The sequence below is a fragment of the Podarcis vaucheri genome, assembly GCF_965113315.1.
Source record: "Podarcis vaucheri genome assembly, chromosome: 1".
In the NCBI taxonomy this organism is placed as follows: Eukaryota; Metazoa; Chordata; class Lepidosauria; order Squamata; family Lacertidae; genus Podarcis; species Podarcis vaucheri.
The window spans coordinates 3,826,449-3,842,857 of record NC_138759.1 but is presented as its reverse complement, the minus strand read 5'-3'; the positions used below and the strand labels follow the sequence as shown (position 1 = coordinate 3,842,857).

Below are 16,409 nucleotides of genomic sequence, written 5' to 3'. Positions count from 1 at the left end.
GCCCCGTAAAGTGGAGGGTCTTGCTTAGCTCCCATGGTTGTGTCTGCGCTCCAGTTGAAGCAGGTGGACGTCCTGCACTTCAAAAGGTTAATAACACCCTCCATTTCTATCACCACCCCTACCGCCCCTACCACCTACCAGAAGCTTCCAGGCCTCTCCCTCCACATTGGGCTGGACACCCGCACAGGTCTTCTCATTCACCTCCTGTGCTGGAGCTGATACTGGCTTTCAAAGGCCAGATGCATATTTCAGTGTAAATAAGTATAAAAATAATGAAGACTTCAGGGCTCCTAGTTCAAGGTGACACCAATGATACAATACAATAATCTTTATTGCCATTGTCCCATACAGAACAATGAAATTGAAAAAAAATCTACATCAGACATTCAGAAACCAGCAAGCCTGCTATCCCAGCTCTCCCAGCCTGGTTAACCCCCTAAAAACTCTGATACCCCATAATTAAATACAATATACTCCCACAGAGACTACCTTACACTGCGTTTAAAACCAAAATCGCATTTGGATAGAAACTGTTTCTCAGGCGGCTAGTCCTAGTCTTTATAACCCTGCACCTTCTTCAAGAAGGCAGAAGCTGAAAAAGATCATTTTCGGGGTGCGCACTATCCTGCGCTATCTCTGCAGCTTTCTTATGGCACCTGGAAGCATAGATTTGATCCAAGGTGGGAAGAGTGCACCCAGTTATTCTCTCCACCGTCTTTACAACCCTGGACAGCATTGTTTTTTCCCTGACCGTGCAGCTCCCAAACCACACACAGAGACCATAAGCTAATACACTCTCAACAGTACAGTGGTAAAATGCCATCAACAGGTCCTTTGAGAGATTATTTTTCCGGAGGATTCTCAGAAAATATAACCTCTGTTGTGCTCTCTTCATCAGGTCTTTACTGCTTTTGAGGCTACTGTTGATAGCCTCAAGCCCACCCGTGGCCTTTGGCCATGCGACGGTTGAGGCCTGGCGTTGGGCTGTTCCCCATTCTGTGCCACGCCTTTCCTTGTGTACATTTCCCAGACCAGAAGCAGAACCGAGCAGAAATCCAGAAAACACTACTCCTGAAGCAGAGCCAGGGAATAGGGCCTGAATGCGGATTGTATTATAGTGGAGTGCCCTCATTAGATGTTAGCTGGAGACATTGCTCAACTGAACGTTTTCCCCTCTGCAGGTGGTGGCAGCTGGCGCACACTTCGCTTCGCACTGGAATCCTTTTGTTGATGGCGGAAGCTGCGCCAAGTAAGTATGCCTGGCTCCATCGTGAATAAATGACCAACACTCTGCATTTCAAGGTTACCACCCCCTTGGGAGGAAAAAGGGGGGCGGGGGCTGGATGAACTGGGCATGGCAGGCTTTTGAGTGAGTTCTGCAGGACAGGCAGGGCCTTTTAAAAAAATAAAAATAAAAAATACGTTTTTACTGAGGGATTTTCCTTAAGTAACAAAAGTACCTTTCGTATCTCTGTTTTTAAACCGTAGAATCCTTCATACAAATCCATTGCAGTCAGTTTGAGACATTTTTGTTGCAGGTAATGTGGGGGTGAGGGGGGAAAAGGAGAGAGAATAAAGAGTGTATGGATGGACTTTCTTTGTCAGCATCATGTGGATAGGTGTCCTATTTTTGCTGGTGGAGCAAGAGGTCAGCGGGACCCCGGTGTGGTTGGTTGCAGCTGATTGATTGCAGTGTGTTGTGTGTTGTTGTTTTTTTGGGGGGGAGAATTGCTGGAATAGGTTAGCCATATTGATTTGTATGTTGTTGGGGGGATCGGTCATTGTCTTGTTGGGCTGTGTATGTGAGAAAGGGGAGCCACACGGGGATGAAGGCATCCTCCTTTGTCCCCGTGATAGTTTCAGTCAGTCAGTCAGTCAGTCAGTTAGTTAGTTAGTGAGCCAGGGCAGTTTCCTCCAGAGTTTGGTACCAGTGGTACATATCTGGTGATGATGCTCCTAGCTGCTCAGAGTAAGCGACATTCATTCTTTGTCACAATTTGCGCCCCACAAATTGCCTAATCTGGGGTCTGTGTGATTTCTGATGGGTGGGACAACAGGGGGAATAAAGGTTTGAAATACAGTGGTGCCCCGCAAGACGAATGCCTCGCAAGACGGAAAACTCGCTAGAGGAAAGAGTTTTCCGTTTTGGAGGTGCTTCACAAAACGAATCTCCTATGGGCTTGCTTCGCAAGACGAAAATGTCTTGCGAGTTCCTGCTGGTTTTTCCCCCCTTCCCCCCCTTTTTCTAAGCCGCTAAGCCGCTTATCAGCTGATCCGATCAGCAGATAAGCCACTAATAGCGCTAATCCGCTAATCCGTCAATGGGCTTGCTTCGCAAGACGAAAAAACCGCTAGACGAAGAGAATCACAGAACGGATTCTTTTCGTCTTGCGAGGCACCACTGTAAGTAACTCTCATTGCCTCAGGGTAATGAGCTGGTAGTCTTTGGGCGCTGTTAAGTGTGGCTGCAGAATGAGGAGACACTGGGCAGAATGAGGCCGGGGAGGTTCTGCGGCACAAGGCCTGTTTCGCGGCGGGTGGGGCCCCTCTGTTCATCGTGTCTGTTTGCGCAGAGGAGTGCCGTTTGCATTTACTGCCTCAGGCCATGCTTCGTGCAGCTGCTCCAGAGTTTATTGAAGCAACAGCTGCGCATCTCAGCTTTCTCCCAACCGGGCATCCTCCAACTGTTTTGGGCTTCGATTCCCGCTCGGCCCAGCCAGCACAGCTGATGGGAGATATTGTGTGGAACATCTGTAGCACACTGGGTTGGGGAAGGCCAGGCCATCCCATTACTGCTTCTGTGATTTTAAATCCCTTAGAACAGTCTGGCGCTAAAAAAAACCCCTGACATAAGCAACTTCGTGGTATTGCATTCCTGTGTCTCTCTGCAGCCGCAAAAGCCAGCCAGTGTCTTTTGCAAGCCAGGATTCCCCCAGGTTACCATAAGGAAACCTCGGGCGCCGCAAGTTGCTTGGCTGGAATGTGAAGGAGCCCATGGAGGCGAAATACCTTTGCCTTAAAAGGCCTTCTCTGCTCTGGCTCCCTTGGCCATACAGCACAACTTGTGCTGCTTTTGGGGGAGCTGTTCCCTGAATGACTCCTCTTCCTTCTCCTGGTAAAGGCTTGCTCTCCTTTGGCCGGCCAGCTGTACAGCTGTTTCCACAATCACTCACTAAGCACCATTAATGTACTTCTTGCGTAGCAACACACACACCCGGCCCTCCGCTGCTGTTGTAGGAGGAGAAAGAAGCCAGTCTCCCCACCACAAGCAGCTTCGAGTTTAGTTTTTTACCATGGGGTGGGCAGCAACAGGAATGACTGTGCTGGGGGGAGAGAAAGGACAGATGTGAACAAATGCATTCCTATGTACTTGGGCTTCAAGGTGAGGGTGAAGCAGCCGTGCCAAAGTCTTTGTGGGTACCCACTTGGCAGATTTCAATTCTCTCTCCCGGTCTTCTCTGGCATGTGTCCGAACAGGAAGCTGGAGTAAGTGGTTCCTCTTTGGCCGGATCCTGCAGCCAGGCTCGCCTTATGCTCTCATGTTCTTATCTTCTCTGGTTGTAAATATCCACAGTGGTTTTGTAGGTTCTGCCTTCTATTGCATTAAGAGGTTTTGCTTTGCCTTTCCCCTCCTCTCTCCCCACTTTTCTTTCCTTTCCTCTTCCCCACCTCCTTTTCTTTTCTACTGTGCTTTTCTCGATGGCCAGAGCTGTTAAATCCTTGCGTGTACAACCAGGCTGGCGTTTTCTGCGCTGGCTTGTAGGACCAGGCAACTGATAAGGAGAGGAGCATGCAGGAAATGCGGGGCTTCTGGCGTCACGTCTGGCATTTGCTGGGGCTTTGGGCGTGATTGGAAGTGGCTTGGGCACAGCTGCATCCCAGGCAGCTGCAGCGGAGCCCAGATCACCACATCACAGTCACCTGGGCAGACGAAGCCGGGTTGCTCATGGTCCCAAACCCCCAAAGAGAGGGAGCGTATCTGCCCCTCCAGCAGAGGCTCACGTTCTGCTCAGCGCCGTAAACAGGAAATGCTTGGGGTTTTTGGAGGCTTGGAAGGCTGGATAATGTCACTGCCGCGCAGAAAGAAAAAGGAGCTGTGGCTTTTGGGCCGCTTTCCGTCCTCTTGGGCTCGTCCAGAAAAAACACAGCGCTGATTTATGGCCTCCGTCAAGGGGTCAGCTCCGTGTGAAAGGTCCGCCGTGGCCTGCCAGCCTTCTGCTGGAGGGATATTTGCTTTAAAGCTGCATAAACATAAAGTTGTATGCGGATGAACGAATTGCTTGATTGCTTTCCCCCTGTCTCTCCCCACACTCCCCAAAAATAATTACAGAGGGAGAGAGCTCTCCAGATCTTTTTCCAGTGTTGCACATATGAATTTTCCCTGTCATGGGTCTGGCTCTTGATCTATTTAGCCCAAGGCTGAAGCATCCAAGGTTTTCTGGAGAGCTTTTATTCTCCAGCCTGGATATTTTTTTTACTGGGGAGATCAGGGATTGAACCTGAGGCTGTGTGTGCAAAACATGTTCTCTGCCACTGAGCGATGGGCCCGATCCTTTTTTAGAGGGGAGGAGAGGAATGCCTATTTCCCCTGTCCCTTCAGGAACATTTTTTCCTAAACCCTCTTTATTGTTCCTCCACCACCATGACTCTGCCCATTCCCATTCATTGTGGGCCCCAGACCTGGGCCAGTTGCCAGAAATAATGTGGTCGTGGGAGGGCCTAAGAGAACATTGGGAGCATTGTAAGTCAGCGAGAGACAGCCTTGACCTGAAGGCAAGAACTTAGAAGACGTTTCAATCGAAGTTACCGGATTTTGCGTTTCAGAGCACTAGTAACCCGAGAGGGCAAGGGAGAGCTGCCTGCTCATCCCATTGTTTATTTGTTTAAAACTCTGTGGGTTTTTTATTTAAAAATAAATAAATCCCAAGGCTTTATTGTGACGTTAAAGTAGAAAACATGAAATAAAACAGAGAAGGGGGCATAAAGGAATACCCAGAAATGAAACCAGAGCAAACCAGGGTTCACAGCCATTAGCTCATAAAATAAAGTACATTCTCGAGAGAGACTACACCGTTGAGTTAGACGTCGCAACCCAAAATGGCCTGATACAGAGACAGTACAAAACAAACATTTTGAATACCAAATAAAGCCGTATTTCATCAGTGGATGGAGGGGGAGAGAGAGATTCATTTCTGAAATGCTCTTGAGCGCAGAAAGTGCTTTGCACTTGAGTAGTTTTGGACTGGCCCTTCCTTGGTGTTCTCTTCACATCTCTTGAGCCCTGGGGAAGCCATTGGGTGAGGGGCGTCCTCAACTAATAATAATAATAATAATAATAATAATAATAATAATAATAATATATTTATACCCCGCCCATCTGGCTGAGTTTCCCCAGCCACTCTGGGCGGCTCCCAGTCAAGTGTTAAAAACAGTACAGCGTTAAATATAAAAACTTCCCTAAACAGGGCTGCCTTCAGATGTCTTTTAAAGATAGGATAGCTGCTTATTTCCTTCACATCTGAATGGAGGGTGTTCCACAGGGCGGGCGCCACTACCGAGAAGGCCCTCTGCCTGGTTCCCTGTAACCTCACTTCTCGCAATGAGGGAACCGCCAGAAGGCCGTCAGAGCTGGACCTCAGTGTCTGGGCTGAATGATGGGGGTGGAGACACTCCTTCAGGTATCCTGGACCGAGGCCGTTTAGGGCTTTAAAGGTCAGCGCCAACACTTTGAATTGTGCTCAGAAACATACTGGTAGCCAATGCAGATCTCTCAGAACCGGTGTTATGTGGTCCCGGCGGCCAGTCACCAGTCTAGCTGCCACATTCTGGATTAATTGCAGTTTCTGGGTCACCTTCAAAGGTAGCCCCACGTAGAGCGCGTTGCAGTAGTCCAAGTGGGAGATAACCAGAGCATGCACCACTCTGGCGAGACAGTCTGCGGGCAGGTAGGGTCTCAGCCTGGGTACCAGGTGGAGCTGGTAAACAGCTGTCCTGGACACAGAATTGACCTGCGCTTCCATGGACAGCTGTGAGTCCAAAATGACTCCCAGGCTGCACACCTGGTCCTTCAGGGGCACAGTTGCCCCATTCAGGACCAGGGAGTCCTCCACACCCGCCCGCCCCCTGTCCCCCCAAAACAGTACTTCTGTCTTGTCAAGATTCAACCTCAATCTGTTAGCCGCCATCCATCCTCCAACCGCCTCCAGGCACTCACACAGGACCTTCACCGCCTTCACTGGTTCTGATTTAAAAGAGAGGTAGAGCTGGGTATCATCCGCATACTTCCGCTTGGGAGGCCAATGGGCAGGGTTGCTTCCGGAGGAGGCGATGTCAGCCCTTCCCTCTGTGGCTCAGTGGCAGACCATTGGATCCGCTTGCAGGAAGCCCTGGGTTCAGCCCATGGCAGCATCTCAGGGCAGGCCTGGCATTGTCCGCTGCCTGAAGCCCTAGAGAGGCGCTGCCAGCCAGTGTAGACCATGCTGGGGTAGACGGACCAAAGGTCTGACTCAGGGTAAGGCAGCTTCCAGTGTTTCTCTCCTCCCTGCAGTGGGGGCCTAGTACCATGTAATAATAATAATAATAATAATAATATGGTAAAGGACCCCTGACCATTAGGTCCAGTCATGACCGACTCTGGGGCTGTGGCGCTCATCTTGCTTTATTGGCCGAGGGAGCCGGCGTACAACTTCTGGGTCATGTGGCCAGCATGACTAAGCCGCTTCTGGCGAAACCAGAGCAGCGCACGGAAATGCCGTTTACCTTCCCGCTAGTAAGCGGTCCCTATTTATCTACTTGCACCTGGGGGTGCTTTCGAACTGCTAGGTTGGCAGGAGCAGGTACTGAGGAACGGGAGCTCACCCCGTCATGGGGATTTGAACCGCCGACCTTCTGATCGGCAAGTCCTAGGCTCTGTGGTTTAACCCACAGCGCCACCCACGTCCCCTCAATAATAATAAACATTTTATTTATACCCCTCCCTCCCCAGCGAGAGCCAGGCTCAGGGCGGCTAACACCAGTAAGATTACAATAAAAACATAACAGGGGAAAGAAGAAGAAAAAACCATTTAAAATACAGGTTAAAATGCAATTTAAAATGCAGCCTCGTTTTAAAAGTAGCCCCTGGATCAAAACCATAAGGGGAGGGAAAACACAAGGGTCAGATTACCTATTGAATTATTGCTGTTGTTTGTAGAGTTGGATGGGACCCTGAGGATCATCTAGTCCAACCCCTGCAATGCAAGAATATGCAGCTGTCCCATATGGGGATCGAACCTGCAACCTTGGCATTATCATCACCATGCTGTAGCCAGCTGAGCTATCCAGACTGCCTCTGTTGCTATTATTAAATTTATAGCTCACCTTTCCTCCAAGGGAGCCTGAAGTGACAAACATGGTTCTCTAGCTCCCCCTGTTATTTATTTATTTATTTAGTTAGTTAGTTAGTTAGTTAGTTAGTTAGTTATTTTATTTTACAGTCCAGTATACCTGAAGGAGCGTCTCCACCCCCATCGTTCTACCCGGACCCTGAGGTCCAGTGCCGAGGGCCTTCTGGCGGTTCCCTCACTGCAAGAAGCCAAGCTACAGGGAACCAGGCAGAGGGCCTTTTCGGTAGTGGCGCCCACCCTGTGGAACGCCCTCCCACCAGATGTCAAAGAGAACAACTACCAGACTTTTAGAAGACATCAAGACAGCCCTGTTTAGGGAAGCTTTTAATGTTTGATGTATTACAGTATTTTAAAGTTTTTTTGGAAGCCGCCCAGAGTGGCTGGGGAAACCCAGCCAGATGGGTGGGGAATAAATTTATTATTATTATTATTATTATTATTATTATTATTATTATTACCCTCACAACCGCCCCATGAGGTAGGCTCAGCTGAGAGACAGCAACCGGGTCAAACTCACACCCAATGAGCTTCATTGCTGAGTGGAGATTCGAACCCTGGACTCTCTGCTCCCAGCCTGGCACTCTAATTTCCCCAGTGGCAGTTGCAAAGAGTGCTACACGCCAGGTCACATACTTACCTATGTCTGCAAGGAGATGTAAAATCATGTCAGAGGGGTTCTGGCTAGGGAACCTTGTCGTTATAGGTGCTAAAAATTGTTCTCTTGCTTCATTATATAAGGGGCAGCGCAGGATATAATGCATAAGGTCTTCCACTTCAGGACGTCCAGCCTTGACAGATGCAGCTATGGATTACAGTAGCATTTTCATTCTTTAAATCGGTGTTTCTCAAACCTGGTTTCCCGGCTGTTGCTGGACTACAACTCCCATCATCCCTAGCTAGCCCAGTGGTCAGGGATGATAGGAGTTGCAGTAGTAGTAGTAGTAATAATAATAATAATAATAATAAATTTATTATTTATACCCTGCCCATCTGGCTGAGTTTCCCCAGCGACTCTGGGTGGCTCCCAATCAAGTGTTAAAACAATACAGTGTTAAATATTAAAAACTTCCCTAAACAGGGCTGCCTTCAGATGTCTTTTAAAGATAGGATAGCTGCTTATTTCCTTCACATCTGAAGGGAAGGTGTTCCACAGGGTGGGCACCACTACTGAGAAGGCCCTGTGTCTGGTTCCCTGTAACCTCACTTCTCGCAATGAGGGAACCACCAGAAGGCCCTCGGAGCTGGACCTCAGTGTCCAGGCTGAACGATGGGGGTGGAGACTCTCCTTCAGATATACTGGACTGAGGTCATTTAGGGCTTTAAAGGTCAACACCAACACTTTGAATTGTGTTTGGAAACGTACTGGGAGCCAATGCAGATCTCTCAGGACCGGTGTTATGTGGTCCCGGCGGCCACTCCCAGTCCCCAGTCTAGCTGCCGCATTCTGGATTAGTTGTAGTTTCTGGGTCACCTTCAAAGGTAGCCCCACGTAGAGCGCGTTGCAGTAGTCCAAGTGGGAGATAACTAGAGCATGCACCACTCTGGCGAGACAGTCCAACAACAGCCAAGGACCCCATGTTTGAGAAAGAACTGCTCAGTCAGGCTAAAGAAAGTCAGGTGTGATTAGAGAGCTGTTGTCACACGGTCTTAAGCCAGCAAAGTGCCACCATGGACTTGGCTGTCAGCGCCAGACTTGTGAAGTTGCCCTGGACATGCTACGCCCTTTCACCTTCTGCGCTCAGCCCCCTCCCCCTCCCCAATCTGCAGCGTGGGGGATAGCGATCCTGGCCTGCCTTGCAGAGTTCTTTCAGGAATTGCTGTGATCAGGTATGTGAAGAAGCCCTTTATCATAAATGCTGATAGTTTTCTGGGGTCTCCTCCTGAGATTGATTTCCCCCGCGTAGCTGCTCTATAGATCACAATCCTGGAGTCTAAGCCACAGGTGCTCTTCAGCCCTACTACCCCAGTCTAAATTTTATTTTTTATAAAATAAAATAATTTTATCAACGTTTTGTCTAGGGGGCTTCTTACCAAATTTGGCGACGGCCACGAAGATGCTGAGGAGTGAGTGATCTCTTTCTTGAGTTTGACTTTCCTTTCTCTCTTTCTCTCTCTCTCCTTTGCTACCTAACAGAGTTGGCTTTCTTTAACAATGTCTCAGTCACCCTTGGAGACCCTAAAGGGGCTGGGGCTTCTCCTGAGTGGGCTGGGAAACCCTGTCTTTCGTTCCAGCCCAGCCTTTCTAAACTGTTCTGCGTTCAGAGAGTACCTGAGATGTTTAAAGCACTTAGAATCATTGAATTGTAGAGTTGGGAGGGACCGCAAGAGCAATTAAACACAGTGTAGAGCAATAAAACACAATGCAGATCATAAAACAACATAAAAACCAAACACCATTTTTAAAAAAAAATCTGTAGAAGTAAAATGTACTGATTTGGGAAGGCCTAGGGAGAAAAAGGAAAGGGACGCGGTGGCACTGTGGGTAAAACCTCAGTGCCTAGGACTTGCCGATCGCATGGTTGGCGGTTCGAATCCCCGCGGCGGGGTGAGCTCCCGTCGTTCGGTCCCAGCTCCTGCCCACCTAACAGTTTGAAAGCACCCTTAAGTGCAAGTAGATAAATAGGTACCGCTTTATAGCGGGAAGGTAAACGGCGTTTCCGTGTGCTGCTCTGGTGCCGATTCGCCGGAGCAGCTTCATCACGCTGGCCACGTGACCCGGAAGTGTCTGCGGACAGCGCTGGCTCCCAGCCTCTTAAGCGAGATGAGCACGCAACCCCAGAGTCGGACACGACTGGCCCGTATGGGCAGGGGCACCTTAGGGAGAAAAGGAGACCTTTAAGTAAACATCGAAAATATAACAACGTTTGGACTTGCTTCACTTCTGAGGGAAGAGGGTTCCAGAGAACGTGATGCCTTTTCTGCCTCCACGCACAGAATTTTGGCTCTGGGCAGGAAGCTTCTCAGGGCTTCTCTCGCTTCCCACCTGCAATGCGATGCCGGTGTAAGTGTAGCTCGCTTTGCAAAATTCCATGACGCCATCTGCAAAGCTATTAACACATTGTCCCACCAAAAATATGTTCTCCTTCCGATGGCTTTTATTTTTAATTGCCATCTGGCAGAATAATTCTGAAAAATCGAAGAATGGCAAGGCTGGAGTAATTAGAGGATGTGCTTTCTCTGTGCTTAAAAAACAACAACAACGCCCCGAAACTTTGCATTATGCTAACTGCAGTTATCTCCTGTGCAGAGTTTTCAAACCACGTGTGGTGAAGAGATCGGAATTGTGCGAGTTTACAGATCGCAGGATTTGTGGGGGTGGCCGTATTCAGATTTGGCAGGGGGAGAGGGGAGAGGGGTGGGACAGACAGTCACAGTCCTGATCTCGTCACCGTACCTTAGTCCCAGGGGTCTGTAGGGCTTCCTGCGCCAAAGAACAGCTAAGGTCATGCAGCCTGTATAAGTCAAGCACATCTTCCCCATTGAAGCTGGATTTTGGAAATTTCAGGGCAGACAAAAACAGAAATATCCTTCACTCTGCACATAGTTCAATTCTGCAGTTCGCTCCCAGAAAATGTAGGGATAGCTACCAACTCACAGAGCGAGCCTTGTTGGGCAGTCAAGGTGTGCATCTGAGAAACCCCAGAGGGATTTGAGAGGCTGCTCACATTTTCAGGGCCTTGCAGAAGTGAAACATTTTCTGGTGTGTGACGGGAGGAGAGGGAAAACCCCACCAAGAAGGGTTGTCTTCCACCATGTGTTTTATCCTGCTGGTTTTCCGCTGTCCTCACTAACACCCCTCCTTTCAAAAGTGACCTTCTGCAACCAGAGGCTTTGGTTTTGGAAAAATGAAACAATAGCCTTGTCAGCCAGCTAACCTTCCTTTTGAAAACCTGCGTGCACCTCAAAGCCAGGTGGGAAGGAATACCATTTGTGTTGGCTTTTCTTCTTGTTTCTTTTTAGATCAACGCTGAAAAGGGGAGGACCCCCTCCACTACCTCCAAAGGTGAGCGAACGCCGCAGCCACATGACGTGTGCCTCCGGGCTGGAATGTTGAAAGTGTGTTCGTGGAGTGTACTGAACCGGTTAGCAAAGAGAGGGGGCAGATCAGTGGGGAAGAACATGGGGCAAAAGAGGGCAGCAGCAGCAGCAGGGGGCAGGAGGAGAGGCCAAATTTTGCTAAATGTGGCATTTCCTCCAGGCCAGCTATTGAGGAAGGGGAGCGCTAGTACATCAGATTGCAAAGCAGCTGCCATCGCCATACTCAACAGCAGACTCCATTGGCAGAACTGGTGCTGTTAACGTAACAGACATTCTGAATTTCTAAGAACTCGATCTTTTTGTGTGGTGGCACCTGCACTGCGGAACTCCCTGCCTCTTGATACCGTACCCTGTTCAACGCCTGCTGAAAACATCCATGTGTAGAGAAGCCTACCCTGGTGTTTAGAAAGCTGGTGGCAAGCTTAAAACTGTTTTTGGTCTATTGTCGTTTTAAAATTATCCCTTTGGTGCACATTTTCATTCTTATTTATTTATTATTTAAAATGTAAATCAAGGTTTAAAATATAAATGAAAGAATGAAAGAAAAAGAAAAAAATATATTACTTTTCATTTGTTTTACTGATATATTTTTGTGCTTTATCTTTTTTGTGGCTGGTTGGTTGATTTAACAATCAATGTTCTGAAATCAATCAATCTGTTTCACTTTCTGTGTCTTCTTGCTGTAGCCCAGGCTCAGTATCTACCAAGAGGAAGGCCTCGTCGATGATGAGAAGTCCCAGACGATCAAGTATTGCCCCGACTCTCACGGCCAAGCCCCACCGTCTCACCGGAGACAGAGCATCCCGGTGTGCGGGCCTCAGACAGAACCCTCCCCAATTGGGATGACCAGCAGCGTCAGCAGTCCTGGTCTGCTCACCACCCGGTACAGCGACTTGGGTGAGTATCCTCATCCTGGGAGGGCCACCTGCCCTGCCGCTTTGGGCTGTGTGCAGAATGCACTAAACACCTGAGCACCCCGGTCATTGTAGCCGCCCCCCGAGATACCTGGGACTGCGGGGAAAACGTTAGAGGCAACCTCCACCGGCAGTTTCCGAAGGTGAGGGTGCCAAATTAAGACTTGGCTCCTTGGTGCTCCCATGCAGCTGTACTGAGAACAGTCTGGGGGAGAGGAAGTCCCCCCCCCCCGTGGGGAGAGCAATGCTTGATGCCCCATGCCACTGACCTGCAAAAGTCCCATTTCCCTTCAGTCGACCGTGGTTCATTCTTTTGGTTGGGGTGCACAGTACAGCTGCACCAGAGTGTAGAAGGAGCTAGCGTTTTCGTTTCTGCTTTAAAAGCAGAAGTTTTCTAAGCAGGCTTCTTAAATCATCTGAATCATCTGAAGGGTGCCAACTTGGTGAAGTGTGCTGTAATTTTAAAAATATGGTCTGCAGTCAAAACAGACCGGGAGGTCACCATATAGCATAGCTTGACATCTTGAGGCCCTGGCCAATAGCAAGGTGCCCCAGGCCAGAAGCTGGATTTTGCACCTTTGCCTCCCCAATCTACATCCTACACTCTCCCCACCATTCCATCCTGTCCCAGTTTTTTAAAAGCCCACGGACTGACCTTTAAAGCCCAGTATACCTGAAGGAGCATCTCCACCCTCATCATTCTGCCCGGACACTGAGGTCCAGCTCTGAGGGCCTTCTGGCGGTTCCCTCATTGTGAGAAGTGAGGTTACAGGGAACCAGGCAGAGGGCCTTCTTGGTAGTGGCGCCCGCCCTGTGGAACGCCCTCCCAGCAGATGTGAAGGAAATACAGTGGTGCCTCACAAGACGAAAAGAATCCGTTCTGTGATTCTCTTCGTCTAGCGGTTTTTTCTTCTGGCGAAGCAAGCCCATTGACGGATTAGCGCTATTAGCGGCTTTTATCGGCTTATCGGATCAGCTGATGAGCGGCTTAGAAAAAGGGGGGAGAGGAAAAAAACCCCGCAGGAACTCGCAAGACATTTTCGTCTTGCGAAGCAAGCCCATAGGAGATTCGTTTTGCGAAGCACCTCCAAAATGGAAAACTCTTTTGTCTAGCGAGTTTTCCGTCTTGCGATGCATTCATCTTGCGGGGCACGACTGTAAGCAGCTATCCTATCTTTAAAAGACATCTGAAGGCAGCCCTGTTTGGGGAAGTTTTTAATGTTTGATGTTGTCTTGTGTTTTTGATACTCGGTTGAAGGTATGTATACCCCGCCCATCTGGCTGAGTTTCCCCAGCCACTCTGGGCGGCTCCCAATCGAGTGTTAAAAACAATACAGCATTAAATATTAAAACCTTCCCTAAACAAGGCTGCTTTCAGATGTCTTTTGAAGATAAGATAGCTGCTTATTTCCTTGACATCTGAAGGGAGGGCGTTCCACAGGGCGGGCGCCACCACCGAGAAGGCCCTCTGCCTGGTTCCCTGTAACTTGGCTTCTTGCAGTGAGGGAACCGCCAGAAGGCCCTCAGCGCTGGATCTCAGTGTCCGGGCTGAACAATGGGGGTGGAGACGCTCCTTCAGGTATACTGGGCCGAGGCCGTTTAGGGCTTTAAAGCTGCTAACAAGCCAGCAAGTAAAAAATAGGCTAAGCGTCACCAGTATATCATGTCATATTATATCATTAGCAAGTATATAAAGGCATCTGTATTATAAAAACAATATGACTTACATTTTTGCTTCTTTAGGCAACGGGGACACTGTGCCAAAGCTCGTGGAGGAGAACGCTGACGGCTTGGGCTACGTGCCACAGCTGCCACGGAAAAAGGACAAGCGGGAATATCTGGTGGGTGGTTTTGCACTTGGCTCCCTTGCGTGGCCTCCTTGTGGCTGCTCGTTATTGCCTGCCTCCATCAATCTGTACCCAAGAACTGCTCTTATTCAGGGCCTTGGGAATTTAATTAATAGTAGTAATGTTGATGATGTTCCTCTACCAGGAGGGGTCATGTGTACCAGAATGTATTAATATTATTATTATTATTATTATTATTATTATTATTATTATTATTATTATTATTTGAAATTGTATACTGCCCTGTACCCGCAGGTCTCAGGGCGGTTAATGTACAGGTAACAAGGACAAGGTAACCTGATCCAGGCTTGACAATAGAAAGTTGCACACCGCTTTTGCGAAGCAACTGCATAATATGTCAGCTTGGATTTGAATTTCAACTGCCTCCTTTTAAGGTGTTGCTCCCAAGGAGCAATGTCTGCCTTCCAAAGGTGGTTTGTGATACTCTTTTTTCCTCCCTATCCACAGAAGCCAGCAATCAATGGTCTCCCACCGACTCCTAAGGTGCTGGTAAGAAACCTTTTTGATCATGTACAAGGAGCTGGAACGGCACGTGTTGAAACTGCTCTGCATGTTGTGCCGTTTCTAGCTTTGCTTAGCCCTGAGAAGAAGGGCCCGGACAGAGACGAATTCTCACTCTGCATCTCCTTAACGTTAGCCCCCTGCCTTTGAGCCAGGCTCCCATCTCTGTTTCTTCTAACGGAGATCAGGGTTTGCAAAAGCATCTGTGGCCAGGGTCATCATCAGCGCCTGGCATACTGGGCCATATACTGGGGTCTCCGTAGCACTGCAGGGGCCGTCCCCTTGCCTGCGCCCTCCTCTGTTTCAGCCCTCTTGGACTTCATTGCTTCCTCTTCCTGGCTTTCCAGAGGTGGGGTGTGCATGCTGTCGCGGGCCAAGAGCTGTCATGTTACAGCGGTGTTGATGTAGGGCAGCCCCCTTTCCCCCATCTTGAACAGGAGAGGGGTGCTCAGTGGGCTCCCCAGGGTTTTACGGTGTTGCTGCCTCCACTTAATAATCCAATTTGCAGGAGAGAAAAATCAGAAGCGAAGAACCTTGTGGGAACCTGGCTCAAAGGCAGGGGCTAACAGATTGAGGTTAAATCCTGACAAGACAGAAGTACTGTTTTGGGGGGACAGGAGGCGGGCAGGTGTGGAGGACTTCTGGTCCTGAATGGGGTAACTGTGCCCCCGAAGGACCAGGTGCGCAGCCTGGGAGTCATTTTGGACTCACAGCTGTCTATGGAGGCACAGGTCAATTCTGTGTCCAGGGCAGCTATCTACCAGCTCCATCTGGTACGCAGGCTGACACCCTATCTGCCTGCGGACTGTCACCAGAGTGGTGCATGCTCTAGTTATCTCTCGCTTGGGCTACTGCAATGCGCTCTATGTGGGACTGCCTTTGAAGGTGACCCGGGAACTACAGCTAATCCAGGATGTGGCAGCTAGACTGGTGACTGGGAGCGGCCGCCGAGACCATATAACACTGGTCTTGAAAGAACTACACTGGCTCCCAGTATGTTTCTGAGCACAATTCAAAGCTCTGCTGCTGACCTTTAAAGCCATAAACGACTTCGGTCCAGTATATCTGAACGAGCATCTCCACCCCCATCGTTCAGTCCAGATGCTGAGGTCCGGCACCAAGGGCCTTCTGGCGGTTCCCTCGCTGAGAGAAGCCAAGTTACAGGGAACCAGGCGGAGGGCCTTCTCGGTGGTGGCGCCCGCCCTGTGGAACGCCCTCCCACCAGATGTTAAAGAGAAAAACAACTACCAGACTTTTTAGAAGACATCTGAAGGCAGCCCTCTTTAGGGAAGCTTTTAATGTTTAATAGATGGTTGTATTTTAATATTCTGTTGGAAGCCGCCCAGAGTGTCTGGGGAAACCCAGCCAGATTGGCAGGGTATAAATAATAAATTATTATTATTATTATTATTATTATTATTATTATTATTATTATTCCCATCCCGGCACAACTGGTCATTTCTCTGGCCTCTGAGACATCCATTGGTCATTGCCCCCTCATCTCCTTTGTTCCTTTGTGTTTTCTAATGGTCAGAGGAACTAGAAACTTGTGTGTTGCATTTACGCCAATGAAGACACCCCGTGGGTTTTTTTCTTCCTTTTTGCTGTTCCAGATGGGAGCCTGCTTCTCCAAAGTGTTTGACGGCTGCCCTTTGAAGATCAACTGCGCCACATCCTGGATACACCCGGACACGAAAGGTGAG

The 16,409-nt window shown here is 49.1% G+C and overlaps 1 protein-coding gene across 2 annotated transcripts in view; it reads left to right on the top strand.

Moving 5' to 3' along the window:
* The window catches only part of MAP4K5 (mitogen-activated protein kinase kinase kinase kinase 5), a 107,350-nt gene that overhangs the window by 75,615 nt on the left and 15,326 nt on the right, over positions 1 to 16,409 (top strand). Inside the window, exons 16-22 of one of the 2 annotated variants that reach the window (XM_082217026.1) lie at positions 1,182 to 1,249; positions 9,405 to 9,449; positions 11,346 to 11,388; positions 12,110 to 12,320; positions 14,081 to 14,178; positions 14,653 to 14,694; positions 16,320 to 16,404. In XM_082217026.1, the coding sequence (XP_082073152.1) occupies positions 1,182 to 1,249; positions 9,405 to 9,449; positions 11,346 to 11,388; positions 12,110 to 12,320; positions 14,081 to 14,178; positions 14,653 to 14,694; positions 16,320 to 16,404 (592 nt within the window). The remainder of the gene's footprint in view (positions 1 to 1,181; positions 1,250 to 9,404; positions 9,450 to 11,345; positions 11,389 to 12,109; positions 12,321 to 14,080; positions 14,179 to 14,652; positions 14,695 to 16,319; positions 16,405 to 16,409) is intronic. The other variant, XM_082217027.1, reaches the window with a different exon arrangement.